This window comes from Mus caroli, chromosome 3, assembly GCF_900094665.2.
Source record: "Mus caroli chromosome 3, CAROLI_EIJ_v1.1, whole genome shotgun sequence".
In the NCBI taxonomy this organism is placed as follows: domain Eukaryota; kingdom Metazoa; phylum Chordata; class Mammalia; order Rodentia; family Muridae; genus Mus; species Mus caroli.
Genome location: NC_034572.1, coordinates 138740873 through 138768658, shown reverse-complemented (window position 1 = coordinate 138768658; position 27786 = coordinate 138740873). Strand labels below are relative to the sequence as shown.

The 27786-nt window shown below is 41.5% G+C and overlaps 1 protein-coding gene across 2 annotated transcripts in view; it reads right to left on the bottom strand.

Annotated features, from left to right (window-relative positions):
- Window positions 1-14153: 14153 nt before the first annotated feature.
- The window catches only part of Col24a1 (collagen type XXIV alpha 1 chain), a 265128-nt gene continuing 251495 nt past the window's right edge, over window positions 14154-27786 (bottom strand). For both annotated transcript variants that reach the window (XM_021158013.2, XM_021158014.2), the window contains exons 57-60: window positions 26788-26956; window positions 23783-23892; window positions 20853-21068; window positions 14154-15597 (exon numbers count right to left, since the gene is read on the bottom strand). In XM_021158013.2, coding sequence (XP_021013672.1) covers window positions 15451-15597; window positions 20853-21068; window positions 23783-23892; window positions 26788-26956 — 642 coding nt within the window. In that variant the 3' untranslated portion in view covers window positions 14154-15450. The remainder of the gene's footprint in view (window positions 15598-20852; window positions 21069-23782; window positions 23893-26787; window positions 26957-27786) is intronic.

The following is a 27786-nucleotide window of genomic DNA, read 5'->3' as shown; positions in this document are numbered from 1 at the left end:
GAGAGAGGGGTACATCACAGACACAGTGCATATGTGGAGATCAGAGAACAATTAGTGTTCAGGTCTCTCCTTCTACCATACGGGGATTGAACTCAGGCTATCACTAGGCTTAGTAGCATGTGCATGTGGTCATTTGAATAAGAATGGCCCCATAAGTTCATGGATTTGAATTTCTTGTTCCTAGTTGGTGGACTGTTTAGGGAAAGATTAGGAGGGATGGCCTTGAAGGAGCAGGTGTGTCCTTGCTGAAGAAAGTGTGTCACTGGGGGTAGGAACAGGTCTAGGGTCAGTGGTGAGTTCAAACATGTTTAATCTTCATATGTTCATGTAGCTTATTTTGTTATTGACACCAGAGTTTATTCTATTATGATTTGATAGTATCAAATAAATTACTTTAATTTTTACTTTTTGGATATTTGTTAAGACTTGCTTTATGGCCAGGACCCAATCTGTTCTGGAAGAAATTCCTTGGGTTGCTAAGAAGAATGTACAATCTGTAGCAATTGTTGGGTATGATACTTCATAGGCATTTATCAAGTCCATCTTCTCTGAGGTGCTGTTTAACTCTGAAGTTGCTCTTTTGCTGTTGTGCTTGCATGATCTATGTATAATGGAGAGTGGTGAATTGGATGTATTGGTGCCTATCTTTCTATGCCCAGCAGTGTTTAGTTTATGAAACTGGGTATGCTGGCATTTGCTGAGGAAGCATTTAACGTCCCTCTATCTTCTTACCGTATTTTCCCTTGCTTATGTGTAGTAAACTTTATCTTTTCTGAGAGTGGCTTGCATTGTATTTGTCAGATAAGAGTGGCCTTTCCTGCTTGTTCCTTATTCTTGCTCAGCATACACTTCTCCATCCTACACACACATATATAGTGTATATACATAGATACACTATATATACATATATACACATACACGCTATATATATATCTGTTGAAGCCATTTATAGTCTGATTTATTGTTGGTTGTTATTTATGGATTCCTATAATTTTGTTCATCATTTTTGTTTTGTTTAAATGTTATTTTTCTTGTTCTCCTGTTGACCTTAGGAGCTCTTTGGCTCACTAAGGTGAACATGTTAGGTTTTTTTCTTGGTTCTCTATTGTTCATCTGTTGTTTCTCAAGATATTTATATATTTCTGAGCTCTACTGGTTTGTGAAATGTTTCTTCCTCTTCTATGGGTATAATTCCTTCTGGTACCCTCTGCAGTGCTGGGTTGGTGGTCATGAGCCATTTATTTGTTTTTGCAACTGTTGTAGTTAATCTTGGTTGTCAACTTGTTTGTATCTCAGACCAACTAAAACCCAAGCTGGGGCTGGAGAGATGGCTCAGTGGTTAAGAGTGCTTGTGGCTTTTTCAGGAGACCAGAGTTCAGTTCCCAGCCACATGGAGTTCCTAGTTTCACAGACTGAATAACCACTTATAACTCCAGTTCAAGGGGACCCAATGCCCCCTTCTGTCCTCTGAGGACACCGGGCAAGCACATGTTGTATATACACAAACACTAATACACTTAAAATGAGAATAAAAATGTCCAATGTCCAAAATAGACCAAAAAAAAAAAAAACCCAAAGTTCCAGACACTCCTGAAAGGAATTTTCTTTTTGTTTCCTTCCTTCCTTCCTTCCTTCCTTCCTTCCTTCCTTCCTTCCTTCCTTCCTTCCTTCCTTCCTTCCTTTNTTTCTTTCTTTCTTTCTTTCTTTCTTTCTTCCTCTCTTTCTTTCTTTCTTTCTTTCTTTCTTTCTTTCTTTCTTTCTTTCTTCCTCCCTCTCTTTCTCTCACTCTCTCTTTCTTTTTTGAAAGAGGATTTCCCTGGGCTTTTCTGTATAACAGAACCTAGCTTTTCTGGATTCACTTTGTAGACCAGGCTAGCCTTGAACTCACAGAGATCCTTCTGTTTCTGCTTCCCTGTAAATGTTAATGTCACTTGTATTTCCTGAGATAAAGTGAGATGGAGAGAGGCATACCCATGGTGTACAAATGCATGGCTTGGGCTGAGCCTAGAGCCTTTCCTTCTCTGTTCTATCGTCTAGGCCTAGGGCTATAAGCTTCTAGCCTCCATATAAGCTGACTTATTCAATCCAGCTTTTCTCAGCTTCTGACTGAATTTCTCTGCCCGTTTTCATACTAACTTTGACAATATGTTCTAATATTCTGGCTCCTTCTCATTCTCTGGCTAGTTCTGTCTTCACCTGTTTCTAGCTTGTTCTCTCTGTAGCCTGTCTCTATAAAACTGTTATACACACACACACCACCCACAATACATCACAACCACACTTTTTTCTCTCTCTCACTACTCCTAAGTAGCCTCTCTCTTTCTGCTGTTCTCATGTGAGTTGGATGTATCCTATCTCTGACTCTTTCTGTCAAATCTTTCTATGACTCATCACTTTGTCTGCCCCTCAATTAGATGTCACTTTCACATAGGGCCACTTCCTTCTACAAACTAACCTTACCTTCATTGTTAAGTATTAAAAGTGTGTACTAAGGGCATGTCTGTATTTCAGCCAGGTTGTACTGTAATCTAGGTCATATCAGCATTCTGGCTGGATCATATTTTGAATATGATCCAAAGTATCATACCTTCGCTGGTATTAGAACAAATGTCTTCAACCTTCTAATATAGACTCAAGATCAGTAGTTTTAGGGCAATCCTCCAGAACTCAAACACCAGATTGAAAAACCACAGAGACACCCAGCTTCATTGACTGAATAACTACCAGGTTCTCTGCCTTCCTGTCATTAGAAGATTGTGGTAGCTTGAATAAGAGTGTCCCCATTGTCAACATTGAATGTCCCCATTGAATGCTTGGTCAGCAAGGAGTAGTACTATTTGAAAGGATTAGGAGGTGTGTCCTTGATGGAGTGGTTGTGGCCTTGTTGGAGGAAGTGTGTCGCTGGGTGTGGGCTTTAGGGTTTCAGAAGCCCAAGCCAGGGCCGTTCTCTCTGTCTACTCTCTGTGGATGCAGATGTAGATCTCTCGGCTTTTCCATCACCATGTCTGCCTGTGTGTTGCCATGTTGCCTACCATGATAACAATGGATTAAACCTATGAAGCCATACACAAGCCACACTTAAATGCTTTCCTTATAAGGGTTGCCATGATCATGGAGGGTATATCAGTCACTCCTCCTGACAAAAGCAACTTCAGGAAGAAAGGCTTTCTTTTGGCTCACAGTTTGAGGGTGTACAGTTTGTCTGCCATGCAGAGAAGACATGGCAGCTGCAGGCTGCTGGCTGCTGGCTGCTGGCTGCATGCATCTCCCACCGTGAAGCAGACACAGATGAATGCCAGTGCTACGGTTCAAACGCTCCCAGGACCATTAAGGGTTGTGTGACCTTCATGACTGAATTAAAATGGTACTGCTTGTATTTGAGAACCATTTGGTGAAATTGCTGTAATTACACATTTCACTAAGTCACCTCCCTAATGACCACGGAGTGCATGAAATATGACTATCTGAATTGATACAGGTTCTCAGCATAAACTACACATTTTAATGCAAAAGGTAATATAAATTATCTAGTTAATAATATTTTATGCTGGGCACTGGTGGTGCTCATATTTAATCTCAGCACCTGATTGGCAGAAGTCGACAGAATGCGTTCTAGATAGACAAGGATACACAGGGTTTGAAAAACCAATAGAACAAAACCAAAAAACCTAACCTCTCCTCCCCAACAAAACCATTTATGTTGATTACTTATTGAAATTATTTTGGATATAATAGATAATATATTATTGAAATTAATTTTACCTGTTTCTCTTTGCTTATTTAAATGAAGCTATTAGAGAATTTGAAAGCATATAGGTATTATATTTCAATTAGAAGGTGATACATTGGGCTGGAGAGATGGCTCATTGGGTAGGAGCACCCGACTGCTCTTCTGAAGGTCCAGAGTTCAAATCCCAGTAACCACATGGTGGCTCACAACCATCTGTAACGAGATCTGACTCCCTCTCCTGGAGTGTCTGATATAATAAATAAATAAATCTTAAAAAAAAAAAGAAGGTGATACATTGAGATTTGCTGTTAAAATTCAAATTTAATTATACACAGTTAACATGAAATTGATACATAAGTTATCTAAACTTGTTAGTTCAGTTATTAATTTTTTAACCCAAGAAGTAAATATTTGGCTTTTTTTTGAATTCATTCTCCAGAGAAAAGGTTGGCCTCATTTTGGATCATAGTTTGATAATTTCAGTGGCCTCTTTCAAATCCTTCAGTGTCTAATTGTTGCTCTTAGGATAATGAATTGGAGCTTTATAATAACCCCACAAATGCCCCCATATCATGACCCCTGTGTTTTTTCCAGTCTCATCTCTACTTTCTGAAGTATTTGCTACCATGGGTGGGTTAAGTTACTTTTCTGTTGTTGCAATAAAGCACCATGACCAAGGCATCTTAGAGAAGAAAGGGTTTATTTGGGCTTATGGTTTTGGAAGGTAAGAGTCTGTCATGGCAGAGACATGGCAGCAAATAGCAGGCACGGGAGTAGAAACAGGAAGCTGAGGGCTCACATCCTGAGCCACAAGCTGGAGGTAGAAAGATCACACTGGGATTGTCCTGAGGCTGTGAAACATGCACACACGTGTGCGCGCGCGCACACGCACACACACACACACACACACACACACCTCTTACTGAGCAGCAAAGCATGGACAACCTACCATAAGCTCCTGCATGAAGGGAACTGAGTGTCCTATGAGCCTTTCCCCCATGTATGTGGAATGTTGGCAGGTGGGGGGGGGGAGGGGGACGTGAGACCTGCATGTTTAGATAGAATAATAGTAGGTGGATATGACACCACACTAAAATTTATCAGTCCTTAGTAGGGCATGATGTTGTCTGCACTCCTTTAATCCCAGCACTCAGGAGACAGAGTGGGGTGGATCTCTATGAGTTCAAGGGCAGCCTGAGCTATATAGTGAGACCTGGTCTCAGATGAAACAAAACGACGACAACCTTAAAACCAGTCCTTTTTAATTTTTCACTGATAACTATTAAACTAAAAACTTGTAGTATCTACTCATTAAGTTTTTTCATTGTGTATTCTTATTGTAGGAAGACCTAAAAGAAATATATATTTTCTATTTTATGTTTTTCTGCATGGAATTATGTAGTAAATTATTTGGGAATACTAAAAACACTTTAGCTATGGATTTTGTTATCACTGATTACAATTATGTACATAGGCGCATGAGTGCAAAGGTCAGAGGTCACCATCGTGTGTCTCCCTCTATAGTTCTCCCCTTCATCATGAGTGTAAAGGTCAGGGGGTCAACATTGTGTGTCTTCCTCTATGGATTTCAGTTTACTTTTGAGACAAAGTCTCTTTCTGAAACCTAAGCACGCTGATGAGCTAGACTGGCTGACCAGTGAACCCCAGGATATTCCTTGCTCTGCCCACAGGGGCTTAGATTACAGGTGCACACCACCATAGCTAACTTTTTATTTATGTGTTGGGAGCTGAACTCAGGTCCTTGTGCCTACGTAGCAGGCGTCTTGACTGAGCCATCTCCATGGCTCTTAACTGTGAATTTTTAAAAAGTAGTATTTTGAAGTCTGTGTTACAAAATGGCCTAACTTCTGTAAGTAGTTAATATTCAAGCGAAGAACTTGGATAGAACATAATAAAGTTCAAATAAAGTTTTTCACCTCGTACTAGCTGAGGTAGGGCAGCACCCCTATGTCGAAAGTACCCATTTTATAAAACTGGCTTTCCAGTGTTTGCTGCAGGAAGTGAGAAATTTCCTTGCCTTTGAACTGTAACTTTTTCCTGAGCCAGATACTTAATAAAATAAAATTATCTTTTAATGTGTGGTTACTAACGTTTTTTTGTGGTTATATGTAGTCATAAAAATCCTATTCCTTGGTACAGTTGAGATGATCATTCAGAGGTCCCCTCTGTCGCTTCTCTATAGAGGCACTGTGCTCCCAGCTTGGCTCTGAACTAGTCCAGGCTCTGAATCCAAAACACACACATTGCATAACGTGTACCCAGGCTGGGATGAAAACAACTCCAGTATCCCTACCTCTGGCAGGCAATCATTACCTAAGTCATAAGGAAAAGTTGAAACTTTAATGGGGCTGCACACTGTACATTGAAAACTTAGTCCAGACTTTTGAAACTATAGACATTGCCTGCCTGACTGCAAAGGATGAACTCGCACATAGTGTGAGGATTCACAGGAGCCTGATGCAACACCATGATCCAACTGCTCGAGTTTTTCTGTGCCACCACCAGCCTTTCCTTTGTTATAAGATTGTCAAGCAAGCAAACACAGAGCTGTTGGTTTTGTATAGAGAGAACCACGTTTATGTCTCATTTGAGGGGCAGTGGGTTTGGTGAAGACTTCATATAGGATCTTCTGCATGGAAGCAAACTAAGGTTTATTGACTTGGTGCTAGTTCTGCCTGGATAGAGAGCGTATTTGAGAGCTGGCAAGGTGGCTCAGTGGGTAAGAAGTTCTTGCTGCAGAAGCCTAATCACCCGAGTTAATGCCTGGAGTCCACAGTGGAAGGAGAAACGTGACTTCTGAAGTTGTTTGACCATAGACGCATCGTAGAGTGTGTGTACCCAGTGCAGCACACAAATATGACACATACTTAGTAACCACAAAAAGTTATTAAAGATAAAGGAAATTGGAAAACTACTACTTGCCATGTCATTCCAGCTGTAGTTTAGTCTGACTAAACTACTCTGTCCCCGGGAAGATGTGTCTATAGTATATTATATATGTGCCTATATTTTGTAAATGTGCAGATTGTACTTTGGGCCAATGGTTCTGAGTTTATGTGTATTTTGGTTTGGATGTTCATGCTGTGTCTATGTATGTACAAATAAAGCATAAGGGACCGCAGGTGAAAAACGTATATAGACTGCTTTTCAGATCCAAGTTCGTGAAACTCCAGATAGTACTTCCACAAAGCAGTGACATGGATTCATTCCCCCAAACCAAAGGAAGACGAAAACATACTGCAAGGAAAGTACTGCCTTAGAGCAGAGAACAACAACATGAGAAATGGCTGGCTTCTTACCACAGAATTGGAGACCCAAGGACACCAGTAAACTCGGAAAAAAATGATGACAGCAAAACAGGACTGGAGAGATGGCTCGGCAGCTGGGAGCTGGTCTTCCAGAGCACCCCCCACCCCCCAGTATCCTCATACAGCTCACAAATGCCCATCACTGCAGCTTTAGCAGATCTAGTACCACCTTCTCCTTGCCTCCATGGGCACCTGGGTAGAAGTGGCATATACTCTCACAGAGACACACATATACATAAATAGGAATAAAATAAGTCTTAAAAAAAACCTGAAACCAAATTTTTAATAGAGAAAATACCTTTTACAAATAAATTACCATAAAGTTATAATAAGTTGAAATCTTTCATTAGATTTATGAAATACACAGATGTATCATATATGTATCATATATGACAGCAGTAAACAGGAAGGCTGGCATGTGTCCTGTTAAAGTATGTTAAGTATCAGTGTGTGATTGGAGTACTTGAGGTTTGACTCACTCTTTTACCTGGAGATAGTCAATATTCACTGAAAGTTGTGATAATTTATAGCTTGATACTGTCATCTCTACTAGAACATGGACCTGAGGCCATTATTTATTTATTTATTTATTTATTTTTATTACAGATAAAGAAACATCTACTTCTAATTATTATGAAATTGCCTATATGAGGCCAAACCTACTGTTGAGAACAACTATAAAACTTGTACAGATATAAAAAAAAAACTAGATGTTTGGCAGATTAAGTGACGGTTCCAAGTAGCCAGGGTAAAGGACTAGTAGAGAAGGAAATAACTGAAGGGAGCTGGACTCCATCCCTTCTTCCCTGGGGGAAACTGCCAAGCAGAAGGCATCCCAGAGCTGTTGGCAGCTGGAGAGGAGGGAGCAGGAAGCCAAGGGATGGAAGCTGGAGTTCAAGGTTGATGTAGAGTCCCGGAACCACCTTTAGCTTTCCATTGAGGCGTGAAGGGAATCAAAAGCAGGGAATTAAAAACTACAAGCAACAAAAACTGGAGAAAGAATCTGCTCTCAGAAGGACCTGTTACTGATGATGACCGATTGTCAGAAGTAAGCTGACTTTCTTTTTGAGGGGTGATGGATTATCATTTACGGATTCTGCTGTGGTTTACACGTAAAGTCTGATTATTTATCAAGGGATTGTTAGCCATGCCAGGAGAGCAAGGGGGCGGGATATATATATATATATATATATATATATATATATGAGAGAGAGAGAGAGAGAGAATTAAGATATGCAGGTATCATCTGCGATAGCCAGTTATGGACTTTGAAACAGTTTTGATGATGAATAGGCCCAGTGATAGAAATGGAGGATTTCCCCAAGGTCTTGGAATCTAAGAAGATGATGTAAGTAGATTTAAGAAAAAGTTGAGCTGGAGAACTGGCTCAATGTTGAAGAGAACTGGCTGTTCTTCAAGAGGAGCTAGGTTCAATTCCCAGAACCCACATGGTGGCTCACCATTGTCTGCAAAAGATTAACTGGAATGATAAAAATGTTTTACCAATAAAAAGGAAAGGAAAAAAAAAACCAAGTTAAAGGTAAGAAGCAATAAAACAGTGTGGAGAGAGCGGGTACAAATATGAATATGTGTATTAAATTACTGAGTAGAGCCTAAAATTATCAGATTGTAGCACACAGTGTGGATGCTATAGTCCTACACAGTAGGGGGAAGAAAATAGTCTTGTGAAGTACAGGGAGGGAGGGATCTGGGAGGGAGAGAGGAGGGGGAGGGGAGGGGGAGCAGTTCAGATATGGGAAGAGGAGGGGGAGAAGTACAGAGGGTCAGGGATAAATCGTGGAACAGAGATTGAAGGAATGACCATCCAGAGGCTGCCCGACCTAGGGATCCATCCCATCTGCAGACACCAAACCCAGACACTATCGGTGATGCCAAGAAGCACTTGCTGACAAGAGCCTGGAATAGCTGTCCCCTGAGAGGCTCTGCCAGAGCCTGACCAATACAGATGTGGATGCACACAGCCAACCATCAGACTGAGCTGGGGACCCCAAAGAAAGAGGACTGAAGGAGCTGAAGGGGTTTGCAACCCCATAGGAAGAACAATACCAACTGATCAGATCCCTCAGAGTTCCCAGGGACTAAACCACCAACCAAAGAGTACACATGGGGGGTGGGGGAGTGGGGGGGAGCCCATGGCTCCAGCTGGATATGTAGCAGAGGATGGCCTTATCAGGCATCACTGGGAGGGGAATCCCTCAGTCCTGTAGAGGCTTGATGATCCAGGGTGGGAAACGCTAGGGCGATAAAGCAGGAGTGGGTGGGTGGGTGGGTGGGGGAGCACCCTCACAGAGGCAGGGGGAGGGGAAACTGGGAAGGGGGATAACATTTGAAATGTAAATAAATAAAATAACCAATAAACAATGAGAAAAAACCTATATGTTGCCCACAAAAGACATCTAAATGAAAGGATGCAAAGCACTTAAGATTAAACAAAGGACAGAAGTCTATCCATGGTGCCATGATTTTTCTCCGGCAAGGATCAGAAATCTGGAGCACCAGCAACAAACAAAACAAAACAAACTCCACCCGGGCAAGTACCGCAGGACGGCAGCGATAAAAGGGGCGTGCCCAGTTAAACTGTGAAACCGAAGGGCACAGGCACTGTGTCGGGACTGGCTTGGCATGGCTGTCACATGTCACATGCGTAGTCATATTAAACCATAGCGTGAACTCAGCCACGATAGCAATATGTGGGTAACACAAACAGCAAATGTTGGCAATGTCGATTACCAGCAGGAAACCAGATTCGGTGAATGAGACTAACTACTATACACACAGCACCAAAATGAAAGCCATAGACCGGGCAGAGGTAAACGTGCAGGCAGAGCTGAAGACTTTTGTACCCTCCCTCCCTCCCATCACTGACTGGAGGGGCAGACGGCAGCCTTTCAGTATGGGGGCGGAAACAAAGTGACTTTCCAAATACCCGGAACAAGGAGTGCACAGGTCTGGACTGAATGAGGCTTCATTTCTCCAGTTTTATATCACAGTAAAAATCTGTGATATCTTACAATTTAGATGGCTCAGTAGCTAAATGCACTCTCTTGCAGAGGACCTGGGTTCAGTTCCCAGCACCCACATCCGGGTGGCTCACAACCATCTATATCTCCAATTTCAGGGAATCCAAAGCCTCCTCTGATCTCCCCAGGCTCCTGCAGATACATGATGTACAGACATACGCCCAGGCACATACATGCACACATAAAACAGATATTTAAAGAATTAAAAGGCTAAGAATGAGTCAGAAAGCAACTTAATTTTTGATAGACATGGGCATGTCCCATTTTAAAAGGATTGAACATACATAAAATATATTTACAGTTACAAAGAAAATTTTATGGGTAGTCTGACTTCATTTATGTTCAGCAACACCAGATTCCTAGCTGAAATCTACCATGATAGAGGTATTTCCACCATGCAAATGAGTGAGTACTCACAGGAGGGGATCGTCTCTTTCTTCCCTTTTACACAGATTTTCATGAAAGGATTCAGTACTCTCTTCAGTTATAACCGCAGACTGACTGGGTTTTTAATGATGATGTGGACAGCAGCAGCAGTGGATATCGTACGTTATTTTGTATCAAGCTCTGCACTAACAGTTACGCCAAGTTATTGAATCCATTCATATATGAGACTATATGAGAGCAGTACTTTTATTATCTTCACTTTAACAATGGAAAAATGGAGACATGAACACGCAGTATATTGAATCACACGGCTGGCCTTCACCACACGATTAACTATTTTTTCACACATATCGATTGCACTTAGGGTGATCTGTCTTGAATCGAATGTTTCAGTAACACAACTTAAAACCTTGGGTGGTGCACATCTGTGTTCTTAGCATTTGGTACATAAATGCAGGAGGATAGCCCAAGGCCAGCCTTGGCTACATAATGAGTTTGAGGTTAGTATGGACTATTAAGCGCTTGCTTGAAACCCAAAACAGAAAACAAAAACCAAATAAATCAAATGGACCATATGAACCATAATGCATGTTACTTCTGCAGGCATTCTCTCACCCGTTTCCCTCCCTGCCTCCCTCCCTGCCTCCCTCCCTGCCTCCCTCCCTGCCTTCCTCCCTCCCTCCCCTTCCTCCCTCTCTCCTCTCCCCATCTTTCTTGATCAGTCTCTGTGTGTTCTTATGTATTTCTAAATGCTTCCTAGAAATGTCACTTATCATTTGTGGTTCTGAAATAAGTAGTTATGTTCAGAACAGGCATAGCCTGCAGAGTCAAACTCAATTACTGGATATGGTTTTCTTATTAGACTCAACCTCTGAAAACATTTTTTATTTTCTTCAGACATCAAGTCAGACATCTTTGCTATGATCCCTTTTAAAGTCACATATGAAACACACATAACAAACTGTTACTTGAATCAGTAAGTACACAATTTAGGGGTGTTGGCATATTTAAATGGTAAAAGAAGCACTAGTCTTTTCAGGATTTTGTCATCGCCCTAGAGTTTTTTTTTTTTTTTGTTTTTGTTTTTTTGTTTTTCGAGACAGGGTTTCTCTGTATAGCCCTGGCTGTCCTGGAACTCACTCTGTAGACCAGGTTGGCCTCGAACTCAGAAATCCTCCTGCCTCTGCCTCCCAAGTGCTGGAATTAAAGGCATGCACCACCAAATTCTTAATGTATCTCTCTTTAGACATTTAAGATATTTCCCATCCGATTGCTGATATCTTTTGATTTCTATGCGACTGATGACTTGGTCTGCTCTTGATCCCCCGTATAACTGGAATCCTGCCATACCTGTTGTTTTATACCTGGCTTAACCTCATTTAGAGTTTTCAGGATTCATTCCTGTTGTAGCATATATCAGCATTTCATGCATCTTAAGGCAGCAGGTACCATATTTTGCACATCAACTAGTTAACAATTTAGTTGTTGGCAGCTTTGGGCTCTTGTGGATAATGCTTCTCTGAGTGCTAACGTATAGACATCTGCTTGCTTCTTGCTTTGGATAGAACCCAGATGACATGACAATTTCAGGACTTTTTGATGAACCACAAAAAATTTTTCCACAGTGGCCACAGCATTTTTATATCTCCACTAGTTATGCACGATGATTTCCGTTCCTCTGAGTTCTAACGAATGCTTGCTGCTTTTATTTCTGTTTATTTCATATTCTCAACGACACCTACTCTTGTAAGTTCTAGGGTGTTTTTTATAACTGACAAAAAGTCTGCAGACACCAATCTGGGTATCTAATGATTAAGTTTCACACTACCTGGGTTTAGCATCACATTCCACAGGTTTGTGGGTTCAGACCCTTACTCTGCCCCTTCACTCCAGATGCCAACGGTAAGTTCTAGGTCACATGGAATTTCAATCAACCAATGACAATTGTGCAATCATCACATCTCCTTTCTCAAGTTTGGTGAATGGTTCCCAGAACTTAAGGTAACACTTGACTTCCATCTCTGTTTATTGTTAAAGGATTCGAAAAAGACGCACAGGCAGGGATAAAATATGATGTGGGCTTCTGTGCCCTCCCTGGGCATGCAACCTTCTGAGAACGTGGATATATTTACCAATGAGAAAGCTTATTATTTAAGTTTTTATAGAAGCTTAATGGCTGAGGCCTGCCCTTTATTCCTGAGTGATGTACGTGGTGCTGGAAGGTCCAGCTCCAACCCTTTGTCTTTGTCTTTTATTTATTCATTTTACACTACACTATCAGCCCCCTACCCCTTTGTTTTTAATCAGCTACACCCTGAGGCTAGTTCAGATCCCCCCCACCCCCCCACCCCCACAGCTGGGCTTGGTGACAGGCAGTCGTAATCCCAGCAATTGGGAGGGGAGGCTGAGGCAAGAGGACTTCTATGTGTTCAAAATCTCCATAGACTATAAGAGTTCTAGGACTCCTGTGTGCTTACAACCTCCTTGGACTATAGGCTTTCTAGGCTAGCCTGGGCTATAGAGCAGGATCCTGCCCTAGACATTTTTAAAATTCCTGACCTAAATTACTTCATCGGCATAAGCTCAATTTATTACCTGTTAATTTAAGGATCTCACTGCAAATAACAAGACCTTCCTTTTTTTTCACGTAATGCCCCATAATCTAGAGAGTTTTAGAGTCCCACGACATGAACTGGGGACAAATGTCAAAGCTATAAAAGTAGAATTGTATTGTGGTTTTGAGTCATATTTCCTGAGTGATGTCCAACCATGAACATCTTTTCACTGACCGGCCCTTGGCACATCTTCTTTGGGAAATTGTCATTTTTGAGTCACTTTCCTCTCTTTCAAGATTAGGTTGTTTTAATGTTGTTGAGTTATATATAGCATTAGCCACTTTTTATATACCAACCCCTCTATTAAATATGAATACCAGCATTTTCTACCATCCTGTGGGCTGCTTCTTTGAACTTTTTTGTTGTTGTTGTTGTTTTTTGTTTTTTGAGACAGGGTTTCTCTGTGTAGCCCTGGCTGTCCTGGACCAGGCTGGCCTCGAACTCAGAAATCTACCTGCCTCTGCCTCCCAAGTGCTGGGATTAAAGGTGTGTGCCACCACGCCCGGCTGCTTCTTTGCACTTTTGATAGTGTCATTTATATTCAAGTTTTCTTTAAATGTAGTCCAACTTATCTAAGATCTTCTCTTAACTGTGTTTTTGGTATTATTTCAAAAATTATTATCAAATCAGATGCTGCGAAGGTTTTCTTCACTTCCCCCGAGAGCGCATTTAACTCTGATCCCAGGTGAGCTGTTTTGTACCACCAAAGAAAGAAACCGTGTACCCTCTGTCCTGGCAGGTGGCCATTCAGTTTTCCCAGCCCCTTTGGTGAGAACATTGCCGTTCGATGGCATTGACATCGTGTTGGAAATCACCCACCATCTCTTAGACCATTGCTGTTTCTATACTGTGTCTTCAAGATGTATGGGAAACAGAGCCCTAGGCCCCTTTAGTAATTATATAATCATATCACGTATTTTCTAATGCTGAAAATGTGCGTAGTATGGAATTGCAGAGGCTATGTGTACTGTATTGCTATGTGTACTGTATTGCTATGTGTAATACATGACTATGGTAATAAATGGAGACAGACAAGAATCATTCAAAATGATTTAAAGCACCTTTTTATTATAGACAGGTAAATGTGGTTTGCTGAGGTTAACAGTACGCTTGTAACAGATGAACAACAGGCTCGTTCATACAGCAAGAGTCATCTTCTTTCCTATTAAACTAACATTTTTCTCTGACAACAAGGAAAGACTGAATGGGCTGAACTTAGTTTTAGTGGAAAAAGAGTTCCTCATGTACGATGTTGCTTCAAAGACTATAAAATTCTTTTAAGCAATAAAATTTTATTTCAGAACAGTGAAAGAAAAACCATTGAGTACTACAAAGCAAATATTTTCTAAAAGCATAAATATAACATTTTATAATTTAAAACAGCAGCAAAATTTCCAAAGGGTTGGCTGGATTAAAACTTTACACAATATTTATATATATATATACAAAATATCATTCCAGATGATCTTGGAGTTTTAAAACAGTATATCACAAACACCAGTTTCTAATCCAAACCTACCACTGGATTTAGGTGGCCTGAAGTACTTTTTACAGCAATTTAAAGAAGAAAAACAACAGAAGAAAAGCCCCCGGTCTCTTGTGTATACACATGAGTTACAGCATGCTGGCTTTGATTCCGTGTGCACAAAGATAATTTTAAAATAAAATAAGGACCTTGCATAAATAACTTTACTTGTTATTAAGCATGAGACCAAACAAATGGAAATAAGCATTAACAATTAAGACATATTTTTGATGTAACCAGTACATACACTCTTGATAATGAAGATGAAGAAATAAAATAGTCTTATGACAGCCACAGCACCCTGTTTTGGGAGACAGCACCAAGCAACACCAAAAGGAAACACAAAAGAGGTAGTGTGCACCACTAAGATTTTATATGCCCATGGGGGACCTGAACACAGCTTAGTGTTTGGGACAAGAAGGTGCTGCAGACTGTGGCTTGCAAGTTTCAGACAGACACATCCCACCGTTTGGAGCACTATCCAGTACTGCTCCGTGTGGCCCTGCAGCTCCAGCTGTCTCATGGGACGAAAGCACAGGAAACCCTCAAGAATTCCAAGTCTATACAATTTCAGTTCTAGGGAGTTCCTTATGAAAACTCAGATCAATAAAAAAAAAATTTAAGAGCATTAAATACATTATCATAGTCCTTTAAAAACACCGCCATTTCTCCTTGGGAGGAAATTGTTTCTTCCTGAGATTTCTTAAAATTTAGCCCCTGTCCTTTTCTTTCCCCTACATTTCATAACGACATACCTTTCTGTTTACATTTTCCTCTGCAATTACCTGACCAACAGCATGGCTTCCCTGCTGACCAGGGGGCCTTAGAGAAAGCACACGGAATTGCTTTCAATGTAGCGCTTTTGCTCAGTTCCAAGGTGAAGAAGGTTTTGGACTTCAGTCACAGGAAGCTGATTAGGATTCTGGGTGTGGAAAAGGAATTTCGCTTTGTGCCAGCTGCCATCCTGAATCTGTAAAACAAGACCAAAATGCTTTCATATGTAACTGCCTTTCCAAGGAGTCCAAGGCGGAGCTCCACAAACAACACCCTTCATAGATAATGGGGAAATCCTTTCAGATGTAGGACACAGTGTTGCCAGCTCTCGGGGTGCATGATGGGAATCTCAGCAGCTGGGGAAGGAACCACAAGTTTGAGACCTGCTTGAACTAACTGATGAATCTGAGGCCAGTTTGGGTATAAAGACCCATTTCAAGAGAGGGAGGGGGAGGGGGAGGGGGAGAAGTAGGAGGGGGAGAGGGAGGGGAGGAGAGGGAGAGGGAAAGGGAGAGAGAGGGGGAGAGGGAGAGAGAGGGAGAGAGAAGGAGAGAGAGAGGGGAAGGGAGAGAGAGAGGTGAAGAGGGAGAGAGAGAGGGAAAGGGACTTAGAGTAGAAAATATTTAGAACAATGCTAAATAAAATAGTAGTTACTACCAATCAAAAAACTGGAAGTCTAGGATATTCCTTTTTCTTACTTCCTCCCTTTCCCGTATCTTCTTCCCTTTTCTTCTCTCCCCACCCCCACACCGTACTGGAGATTAAACCTAAGTTCTTCCACTCGCTAGCAAGCATTCAATCATCAGGCTACGCCTTGAGACCCTTTATATACTGATTAGATGAATAAGCTACCTTCCATGCTAACACAGCACCTTTTATATATATAAAAAAAATACTTAAAGGCAAGGTAACAAACTGCTCAGGCTGGCTTTGAGCATATGGTTCTTCTGCCTCAGTCTCCTGAGTGGCTAATGCTGCAGACCTGTACCACCAGACCCACTGTGGTAGTGTTGTCAACAGAATCAGGAATCATCTGGGAGACTGGCCTCCCATCACGTTAGTAGGGCATTATCTGTATTACTTTGAGTGGTTCGGGAAGACCTGCCCACAGTGGGTGGCAGTGTTTCCTAGACAGAGGATCCTGGACTACATATGACAGACAGAAAGCCAGCTGAGCGCTAGCATGTGTGCGTTCCCTGGCACTGTGAATACATGTGAGCAGCTCTGACCTGTAACAAACCTTTTCTTCTCTTAAGTTGCTTGTGCCAGAGTGTTTTATTACAGCATCAGGAAAAGAAGTGAAGATACCAGGCTTCCTTTCTCTTCAATAGCACTGTCTTCCAATTCTCCTGCCAGAGGCTAATGCCAACCTCTGCCTGTGATGTCTGTGGGTCACTGTAGCAGACAGGAGTTAAAAGTCTGCAGGATTCCCAATAAGGCTCTGTTCCTTTTTCATGCATCTGTCTGTCTGTCTGTCTGTCTGTCTGTCTGTCTGTCTGTCTGTCTGTCTGTCTGTGTGTGTGTGTGTTAAGTCAGCAGAAATCCAATGAGAGTTCTGTTCTACCACATGGGTCCTAGTGATTAGAATTCATTGTTAAGCTTGGCAGCAGGACTTTAACTGCTGGCCATCTTGCTAGTTCCCTCTCCTTGTTTTTCTTCAGGGTGGGCATTTTTCTTGAGTGAAAGAGGACTGATTATCACAGTCTCTATCTATAAGTAGCAGATAACTAGGATTGCCTCAGAAGCAGTTAAAGGACAATCATATTGAGTCATTTTGAGTTCCCGTCCCCTCTCCAATTCTGGGGTTTTCTATTTGTGTGACTTTCTTCTTTGTTCTCCCTAAGCCTTCTGCTTCTTGCATTACTGAAGCTTCTGCTCTTTATGATAAATGTTATGGTCTGAAGCTGTCATGAAATGTTCCGTGTTAAATATTCAGCACGAGAGAGCAGAGACACACGATTGCTGAAGCTTTTTAGTCAGAAGCCAAGTTACTTGCTCAGAGTCTTGTCATGGTCTGAATTTTAAAATCTGAAGGATCTTTGGTGACTATTTAAGCTAATATCTTCATGTTCAAGCCAAGACCATTGAAGTTCACCAGTATGTTATTTGTCTGCTGTCCTAAGGTTGCCATGATAACCAGACCTGGAACTTGGGAGAAACTGTGGGATGCATTCACTAATCTGTCAAGCAGACACTGAACGTGCAGCTGCCCTTTAAGCATAATTGAATGAGCTGTCAATTCTAATTTTATTACAGTGGGTGAGAAACACAAAGGTGACTGACTTAGTTCTGACATCTGAAGTAAGTAGCTTAGCAATCTGACTGGGAAGCAGAGACATAAATAAGTAATTCAAAAAAGATCATGTATGGTAAGGGTAAGACACAGTATACAGAGAGAGCCTGCCTACGTTAAGGGCAAAATACAACGTGCAGACAGAGGCTCTGTATAGTAAGAGCAAGATATCGCACACAGTCAGAGAGTGTGTACAGTGAGGCCAAAATACATGGTGCAGACAGACGTGCATACTAAATTCTTTATTGCTAGAGAAATCAGGAAATGTTTTATGAGCTTCAGAATTTAGCTGGGTCTTAAAGAATGCCAGAAACTTCCAGATGGTGAGAGAAGTCGAGAATTGTCCTGCACAGAAAACATGACAACAATGGAAAGTCAAGGCGACCACAGCAAATGCCCTGGACCAAGTACAGATGGTGAAGTATTCAGCTGTGACATTGGCCTAGTACAGGGCTGGGAACACCACCTGGAAAGATGGCAGTGGAAATTTAGGCAATGAGACTTTCCTCACATCTTATTTGTTTGTCTGAGAGATGTCTCAGGTAGCCAAGGCTGGCCTTGAATGCCTAATCCTTTTGTCCCCACATTGTAACTGCTAAGTTTATAGTGTGTACAACCAAGCCTGTCTTGGACTAATTTTTCTTTACAAATGTAAAGATTAATAAAATAATTTATGCACTGAATGGCCAATTACAACATAGAACTCAATAATTAGTAGGAGTTGTTGTGGTTGGTAAAGTAATAAGTAGATCAGTTTGGCCATAGGATACAGTAGCAGCCAATGAAAGTCCAACCCAGTAAATAGGTTGGGGTCTGCCTGACTGGTGTTGAGCTCATTGATGCTTAGATTATGTCTCAGGGGTGCTAATGAGCCACTGAGCATCTCTGGGAAGGAGTAAAGGTTGCATGAATTTGTTGGGGATACTGACTGTGATGGTTTGTATATGCTCGGCCCAGGGAGTGGCACTATTAGGAGGTGTGGCTCTGTTGGAGTAGGCATGGCACTGTTGGTGTAGACTTTAGACCCTCATCCTGGCTGCCTGGAAACCAGTATTCTGCTAGCAGACTTCAGATGAAGATGTACAACTCTCAGCTCCTCCTGTACCATGCCTGCCTGGATGCTGCCATGCTTCCTGCCTTGTTGATAAAGGACTGAACCTGCAAGCCAGCCCCAATTAAATGTTGTCCTTATAAGAGTTGCCTTGGTCATGGTGTCTGTTCACAGCGGTAAAACCTTAAGACAATGCTTTTTTTTCAAAGAAAGAGAATCTGAGAAATCTACTTTTGACCATTTACCTGTGAAAGGAAATGTTATATAAAAGATGGTCTCCAAGAAATGGCAAGAGATGCAAAATCATGGTCTTAATTATACACCAGGGCAGGAAATGAAGCTACTTAAAATAATTAATGAAATAATTTATTATGTATAGCATTAAATTTGCCATAGTATCTATTGCTTCATTTCAACAGAAAAAAAACCAACCAACCAACCAAACAAACAAACAAAAAAAAACGTGAGCTAAAGTCAAATATTAAGAGGGGCAGTCAGTCCACAATTGCTTTAATCTTTGTATAAGAATTAGCAAAATCAAATAAAGTGACAGTTCTATGACTTCCCTCCCACCCATCAGTGAGATCTAGAGCTCAAAAACATGAAATAAGTATATTTATGTGCATGCAATATCAGTCACTTGACCAGGTGATCTCCAATCCATCTGTTCATCTATTCAGATGCAATTATTTTATCCAAGGAGTAAAATCAATCCATTAACATTTTACATATAAAAATCCTTAAGTAGGGGTTGAAGAGATCATTCATCAGCTAAGAGCACATGCTGGAGGGGGATAGCTACCCTATAGGAAGAACATCAGCTGGCCGGACCACTCAGTGCTCCCAGGGCTTAGACCACCAACCAAAGAGTGTGCAGGGAGGGATCCATGGCTTCAGATACTTAAACTGTAGCAGTGGACGGCCTTGTCTGACATCAATGGGAGGGGAGGCCCTTGGTCCTGTGGAGGTTTGATGCCCCAGAGTAGGGGATGCTAGAGCGGTGGGGGCGGGAGTGGATGTGGGTGGAGGAGCACCTCAGAGAGGAAAAGGGGAGGGAGGAGTGGGGGAGATGGGATGAGGGGTAACAGGGAATGGGATATCGTTTGAGATGCAAACAAATGGAATGATTACTGATAATAAAGAGGAGCACAGCCTGCTCTGGCAGAGCTTGGCTCTCAGCACCCACCTCAGATCACGATTGCCTAGAACGACAGCTCCAGGGGATCTAAAACTCTCTTTTAGCTTGCATGGGTACTCACACACGCACATGGCACACACAAACACAGAGATACACACATACACATAGTTAAATGAGGGGCTGGTGAGGCTGCTCAGAAGTCGAGGAAGCTTGCGTCTTTTGCAGAGGATGCTGGTTTGGTCCTTAGTGCTTACATGGTAGCTCACAACCATCTGTAACAGCAGCTTCAGGTGACCCAGTGTTCACTCTGACTTCAGAAGGCACCAAGCGTACATAAGGTGCACATACATATATACAGGCACATACATATATACAGTGCACATACATATATACAGTACATTTACATACATACAGGCAAAACATTCATACATATAAAAAAAGTCCTTAAAAACAAAACAATTCTTTAAAAAGACATTAAAAATTCAAGAGTAAGCTGCGCATAGTAACACTTGGGAGACAGAGGCAGAGCAGGTGGATCTCTGTGAGTTCAAGGCCAACCTGGGTTGCATAACGAGGTCAAGAATATCTAGGACTTCATAGAGAGACCCTGCTTCAGAAAATGAAACAAAAATCCGATATTGTCTATTAACACAACAAAATTTGAATGAGATATCTATCTGTATATGTAAATACATATACAAATATGATACAAATATGATACAGATATAATATGATACATATGTATACACACATATGTATATATAAATACATATAAACATACACACATATATATGTATATATACTCACATACATGTGTATATACATATGTATACATATATATGATGATTGCTTATGGGAAACATAGGTATGCCAGGGACTTTACAACAGCATTCTTCTGTAGATCAGTCTATAAGGAAAGCTCTTTGTGCCTCATTTTAAGCCACATTTCTAAAAGTGCTGTTCTCTTACCTTGCAGTCATCTGAGAGGACTTGTGGTTCAAGTAGAGTGTTTTCTTCAAAAATCTGACCATTCCATCCTCTGAAACTAATAGGCAACTCTGGACCATCCGCCCGTGTGCTGCTCCACCTTGGGGTGTTTAGACAGTGAATGGTGATGGTGTGGGTGGCTTCTGAGCTCAGCAAGTGAAGAAAGTTCATCTGTACTTTGCCGACTCCAAACTCCAACTAGTGTCATAGAAACAAGAGTCACGTCATAACACACGGTGATTAGAAACGTATGATAAGGGGAAACTTATGGGAGGGCGGCTTGAGAAATTTGGAATCTGCATGCCAATAGATGGTGTACTGGCCGGCAAAGGTTTAATTACTGGTTCCTGGTGGGGGAGAGAAGACCTGGGATTCTGATTATCAGGGCAGAAACACTGCCATCAGGCTACCAAGGTGGTGCCAGTGGGCAGGGACCAGGAAAGGATGTTGACGAAAGGTTCTTGGGAGTCTCTGTGACCTGACTGCAGCATACTGTTAGGCTATTGTATATAATAAAATAACTTTTAGTGTGTTACCCGAAATACAGTAATAATTGTTATTTTCTTGACATGATGCTATAATCTGTTTCATTATAATCTTCATTTGAAATTAATTTGGTGTGAGTTCCAAAAGATAGGCTACAGCTTTGGGAAAAGTAATTTGGTTGAGGAATTTTAATTTTTTTGCCAAACTCTAAAGTAGTTGCAAATGGTAAGTGAGAAAGAAATGTTTACTAAGAGAAACAGTGTACCAACAAGTCTTAACTGATAACATAAACAGTTCAGGGGAAAACACGAGAGAGCAAATCTGACTGCCAGTCCCACATCTGGAAAGAGAAGTAAATGTTTCTTTTTCCCTACCCACCACTATCACCACTACCACCATCACCATCATCACCACCATCACCACCATCACCAACATCACCAACATCACCATCATCTGATATAGGCACAATGCGAGTTGAAGTGATTGCTACTAAGGAATTTTTATTCATCTACAAATTTAAAATTAAGGAAGATGATGCTAGAAGACAGTAAAGCAACAGCAGCGAGAGAGAAAACCCCAGTGAGAGGCTCAGCTCTGTGGTAGAGTGCTGGCTTAGCAGCCCGTTAGCCTTACATCTGAACCCCAGGACCACAAGCATGAGAAGAGGAAAACCAATGTCAAAACAGAAATCACAACGGAAGCAGATCAAAACAAAATAACAAAGAAAAACTCCAGGAAGAGAAAAAATAAGTGTGAAGTTGAGGTACCGGGACCAAAGCATGGAGTGGTTAAAGTTTAAGTAATTTGACTTTGCTTTTATGATCCGGGTACCAGCCTTGCTCAGCTGTGGTCGCCTGTTGATTATGTGGGGGTGTAGCACCCACCTGACAGGGATGTTAAGAGGCAGAGCTTGGTAGGTTTTGTAATTGTTGAAGCCTGATCAAGCAGTCAACAATTATCTTCTTTTCAAAACCTTGACTGTAATTCTCTTGGGATGTATTTATTAATATTGTTTTGGCTCTGGTATTAGTAGTTTTATTATTCAACATTAATAAATTTTCATGCCGAACACACACACACACACACATCACACCACACAAAACTACCCCCCCCCCCCCAAAGCACGACAATGGTAATTTTCCACCCTGTCCCACGGAGTGGAGCAAGCCCCTCAGGAGCCTGTCATTTCACGTCCAGGGTGTTCCTCACACACATTCCTGATTGCTGCTCTTTCTACTTCCTATCACGGGGACAATCATCGCTTCAGTCAAGGAAGCAACACATTGTTCTTCACTGTTCCTACCTCGTTTGTTGAATATTTCCCTTCTTTTATTTCTTATCTACAAAAACCTGTATGAAAATCCTCAGGCAACTTCCGGGGCATTGAGGGCAAGGGTGTGGACAAGTGTTTTATACAGAGAACTATACTAGTGTGTCTGCCTCTCTGTGTTAGGAGAACACGGATCCTCTAGGGGCAGAGCAGTGCTCCTTCCTCTGAGATTTCCTACTATAAAGCCACACTCAGCGAAGGGGAGCGGCTCTACAGAAACCGGCTGCGGACCACGCCTTCCTGTCTTCTAAAGATGGGCGGAACACATGATAGGCATATGTGCTAGCTCTTTGCTAACACATGAGAAAACACTTGAAGCCAGTTTCATCAGAAAAAGAGCTACAATTCTGATTTCAAGGTGTTATAAACAGAACCAGGCTTTGGGTTTTTAAGATCAGAATTAATCTTGCAACTTAAAAATAGCATTCAGTGAACGTTTGTAGGAGGTTGTTTTATGCTAATCACTGAAATGCAGCAAGCTTTTGTAGAAAGATTCCTTTACTGACGAGACAATTTTCAATAAGGTTGTAGGTTGTGGCTGTAGACTGTTCATTAGAACAGCGAAGCTGGTTGGAGACTGTCTAAGGTCTGTGTGGGTTTAAAAACACGACACTGTGCTGTACACATTTTAGAGAACTGAAGAGACAAGATCCATGGAGCATACAGCACACAATCAAACTGCCAAGATAAATGGCAGTTATCTTTTTTTGGAACTGGAGATATGGCTCAGTGGTTAAGAGCAACTGACACTCTTGCAGAGGACCTGGGTTCAATGTCCAGAATCCAGACTGTGGCTCACAACCATTCATAACTTCAGTTCAGGGATCTGAAGTTATGAATCTTTTCTAACCCCTCCAGGGACCAGGTATATACATGTTGCACACACATATATATGCAGACATACATTTCTATGTATAATGAAAAGAAATCTTTAAAATATTTTTAACAATGAAAGTATTTCTCATATATGATAGAGAATGGTGAAGGGTCACGTTTAAATTTCACTCTTAAAAATCAGCAGTTATATGATGGTATTAAGAAAGATCCTGTTGCCAAAAACAATACACCAGCATAGGTTCTAAAATTCAGTACACACCTTTGTCACAGAAACAGGAGATAAACATGTCTGGCCTCCAGCACTAAAGTTGCAGAAAACCTCAAAGGCATCTGAAGAGCATCCGAGATTTGGGTCGATCCAATATTTTCCTACCAATTTACAACAAAACACAAAGTTATTTCAATCTCATACTAAACTATATGAACTTACATATTGCCACATCTATGAACAACATATCCTGAAAAGAAGTTACGTCTGCAGGGACTGGTTGACTGATTAGAATTTCAGGACAGGGGAGAGATTGGCGTATTCATGTCCAGATGCTAATCTCCTGCTCTTGGGCAAGTTCTAGCCTTGCGAGAACAGCCATTCCTTGCCCACCTCTGTGTCTGGACTAATGTCTTGTGACTATCAGATAGAAACCTTTAGAATCCATTGACTTAGCAGACCATTAGCTTCCACCAAGCCAGAAGGTAAGAATGCTACAAGACTGCATCTTAAGCCTGTGGAAGAGCTCTCCACTATCACAGTGCCCACCTCTCTGATGTACATACTAAGGTATTGCAAACTTGCCTCCATTTATGACTTTCTTTGTTATAGAAAACTAGAAAAGTTTAGAAAACTTTATAAAACGGCTTCCACATTGGAACATTTGAATCTGAGGTAACCTAAATCTGAGTTCCTCAGCCATGACCACTCAGAACGGCCCCAGGACAAACTACCTCTTATTCCCTTTAAGTTCAGAGCTGTGGTTTTTACATAGATACCCATTGATGCCTGTTGACACATCTTATCTGTTAAAATACATAGCTGATTGTAAATATATACATTTAGTGAATGAATGAAAGATATACCCACAAAAAGTGTTACCCAGAACTGTATTTTCAAGCACCTACCAATTTGAAAGACGTTTTGTAACTTTAAGATGGATAGGCTGAGAAGGTGTCGGCCTGTTGTGAGATGGCTGGCTCAGAGCGCAAAGGGATGTGCTGCTGAGCTTGCTGACCCTGGCACCCGATGGTGGAAGGAAGTTTCTCACTATTTCTTCTAGATTTTTCCCCTCCTACGGTGTGAGCCATTTTTGTCTAAATAAAAGATGATCCATCTAGCTTTGTCTGCGTGGTACCAAGCTTTGGACTCAGGCACCGTGTCACACAATGGTGATTGGATGGGAGTTTCATGGTAACATGATCGAGGGTTTATTTTATGTGCTTTATGTCTTTTGTGACCCCAAAGGCTCTAATTTAAAATTGGCTCTGGCCTGAGGGCATCGTTTTTCCTTCTAGCTCTTTCATTCTGCCCTGGCCTCCTAGTGCTGGGCTTGGGAAGCTGTGGCTCCTGCTGCTACATCCAGACCATGCTTTTTACATCTGTTCTCCATTGAAACAGTCCATGTTGAAATGATCACCATCCCATTGTATCATCTATTATCATCTCTCAGGGCAACTGCTCAATATTTTAGCTTCTGGCTTGTTACTACTTTCAGAAAAATGTATGTATAATCTCATTCTTGATATTTTGTTGTAACTCACATGAACACTTATGCTTTGGCTCCTCAGTACCTGACATTCCAATGTCCATTACTCCAATCATTAATGTCCGAGGCTATCCACCCTAACCTGCTCTCCAATTCAACCTTCTCAGCCACTTCAGCTGTCTCCTTCTACCTGTTTATGCCTTCTACTTCTTCAATCAACAGTTTTTCTCTTTTTATTCCATCAGGATCAACTCCCTATGATGACATCAGTTTTTTTAATTGGTTATTTTATTTATTTACATTTCAAATGCTACCCATTCCTGCCTCTATGAGGGTGCACCCCCACCCATATACTCACTCCCACCTCACCACCCTAGTATCCCTCTACACTGGGGCACTCAGCTTCGACAGGGCCAAGGGCGTCCCCTCCCATTGATGTCTGACAAGGCCATCCTCTGCTACATATGCAGCTGGAGCCATGGGTCCCTTCAAGTGTACTCTTTGGTTGGTGGTTTATTCCCTGGGAGCTCTCAGGGGTTTAGTTGATATTGTTGTTCTTCCTATGGGGTTGCAAACCCCTTCAGCTCCTTCAGTCCTTCCCCTAACTCTTCCATTGGGGTCCCCACGCTCAGTCTGATGGTTGACATGTGTAAGTAAGCACCAATGAAGGAACAGGAGAGCCAGAGGCCCATGCCAGGCAGCAGCAGGGGGGAGCCAATCTGATGTCTTCAGTTCTTAAAGTCCTTGTGTCACTTCCTTTTTTTGCCTGAAGTTCAGAGTCCTTTACTCCACTGAAGGCTGTTGCTTAGGTAAATTCTGAACTCTCGAGTTCCATCACCCCACTGTATCTGTTCTACAAAACCAAATCCTCAACAAGATTCACTTTTTCTGACTAATCTGTAAAAAGCAAACCTGGGCTGGCTGGAATGTTCTGGAAATTAAGGTTTTAGCAAAACAAAAAGATATAATATTTATTGTACAGGTGATTACAGACTAAACAAAAAGGAAAAGGAAATGAAATAATTTTTGACAGTTAGTGTTTCTCTTACTTAAGTGGTGACCAATCCTCTGGATTTAAAACGCTTTCTTAACAATGTTCTCTAAACCCACTTTTATACTCCTGACCAATGTACTTGGAGGGATGAAAATCTTCCAAGGGTGATAAACCACTCTAGTTTGATATTTGCTGATTCTAGTTGGAGCATACTTAAGGTGTATTAAATGACATTTGTAGGGAGGGCTGTGGAATAGGATATAAAAATTGTTGTGAACTTTAATGGTTTTGAAATAACAAGGCCTATGGTGGGTTCTTGTCTATCACCCCTAACATTACACTTCCCTATTTTGATTTTAACTATGATGCACACTTTTGCAAATACAAAGTAAGCACAGAGGCGAGTCTTTTCACAAGTATATCTTCCTCAAGACAATGTTAGTGCTGATGAAATTCTGATGGGTTTGGCTGATGTTTTATCAAGATGACAGAGATCTGAAGTGAAGGCATCACAGATCCCGAATGTTTTGGAATGATGAAGTTAGACTTGGCAATCTGACAGGAAGGACTTACCATCTGAAACCTTGTACTGACAGCTGAGCAAATCCTTGCAGATCCGGGCTGGGTTTTCTCGCGTGCCAAGAGGATTCTTGATGCTGCTCAGGATGCTGCTAAGGTAGGTCAGGGTTTTGAAAATGTCTGAACTGTGGCTGATTAAGGTCCCTTCAGCGTTCTGGTAACTCTGCCAAGTTATCATAAGAATCATATAAGCAAGAAGATCCTAAAAACAATCTGGACAAAGCACAGTGAGGCTGTGATCCTAATTGCTTTTAGAAGTGTTGTGATAGGAAGGAAAGAACATATATAACTGTGGACATCAGCTTATTAACTCCAAATCCCAATAGGAGGTCAAAACTTAGTTTGTAAGCTGACAAGAGACTTAAAGAATTTTTATGCCTACTGCATTACACTTTTTAAACTCCACATCAAATACAGTTTTAAATTTTATTTTAAACTTTACTGTAAAATGTTGCAAGTAAAAAAAAATCACACTGAAATTAACGAGAACCAAAGATTATTTAATATAATGATTTCTTGTGTGGTTAGAACAGTGTCTCCTGTGTGGTTAGAACAGTGTCTCCTGTTTGGTTAGAACAGCGTCTCCTGTGTGGTTAGAACAGCGTCTCCTGTGTGGTTAGAACAGTGTCTCCTGTGTGGTTAGAACAGCGTCTCCTGTGTGGTTAGAACAACATCCCTTGTGTGGTTAGAACAGCATCTCCTGTGTGGTTAGAACAATGTCCCCTGTGTGGTTAGAACAGCGTCCCCTGTGTGGTTAGAACAGTGTCTCCTGTGTGGTTAGAACAGTGTCTCCTGTGTGGTTAGAACAGTGTCTCCTGTGTGGTTAGAACAGCATCCCCTGTGTGGTTAGAACAGCTTTTCTCCTGTGGTTAGAACAGCGTCTCCTGTGTGGTTAGAACAGCGTCTCCTGTGTAGTTAGAACAGCATCTCCTGTGTGGTTAGAACAGTGTCTCCTGTGTGGTTAGAACAGTGTCTCCTGTGTGGTTAGAACAG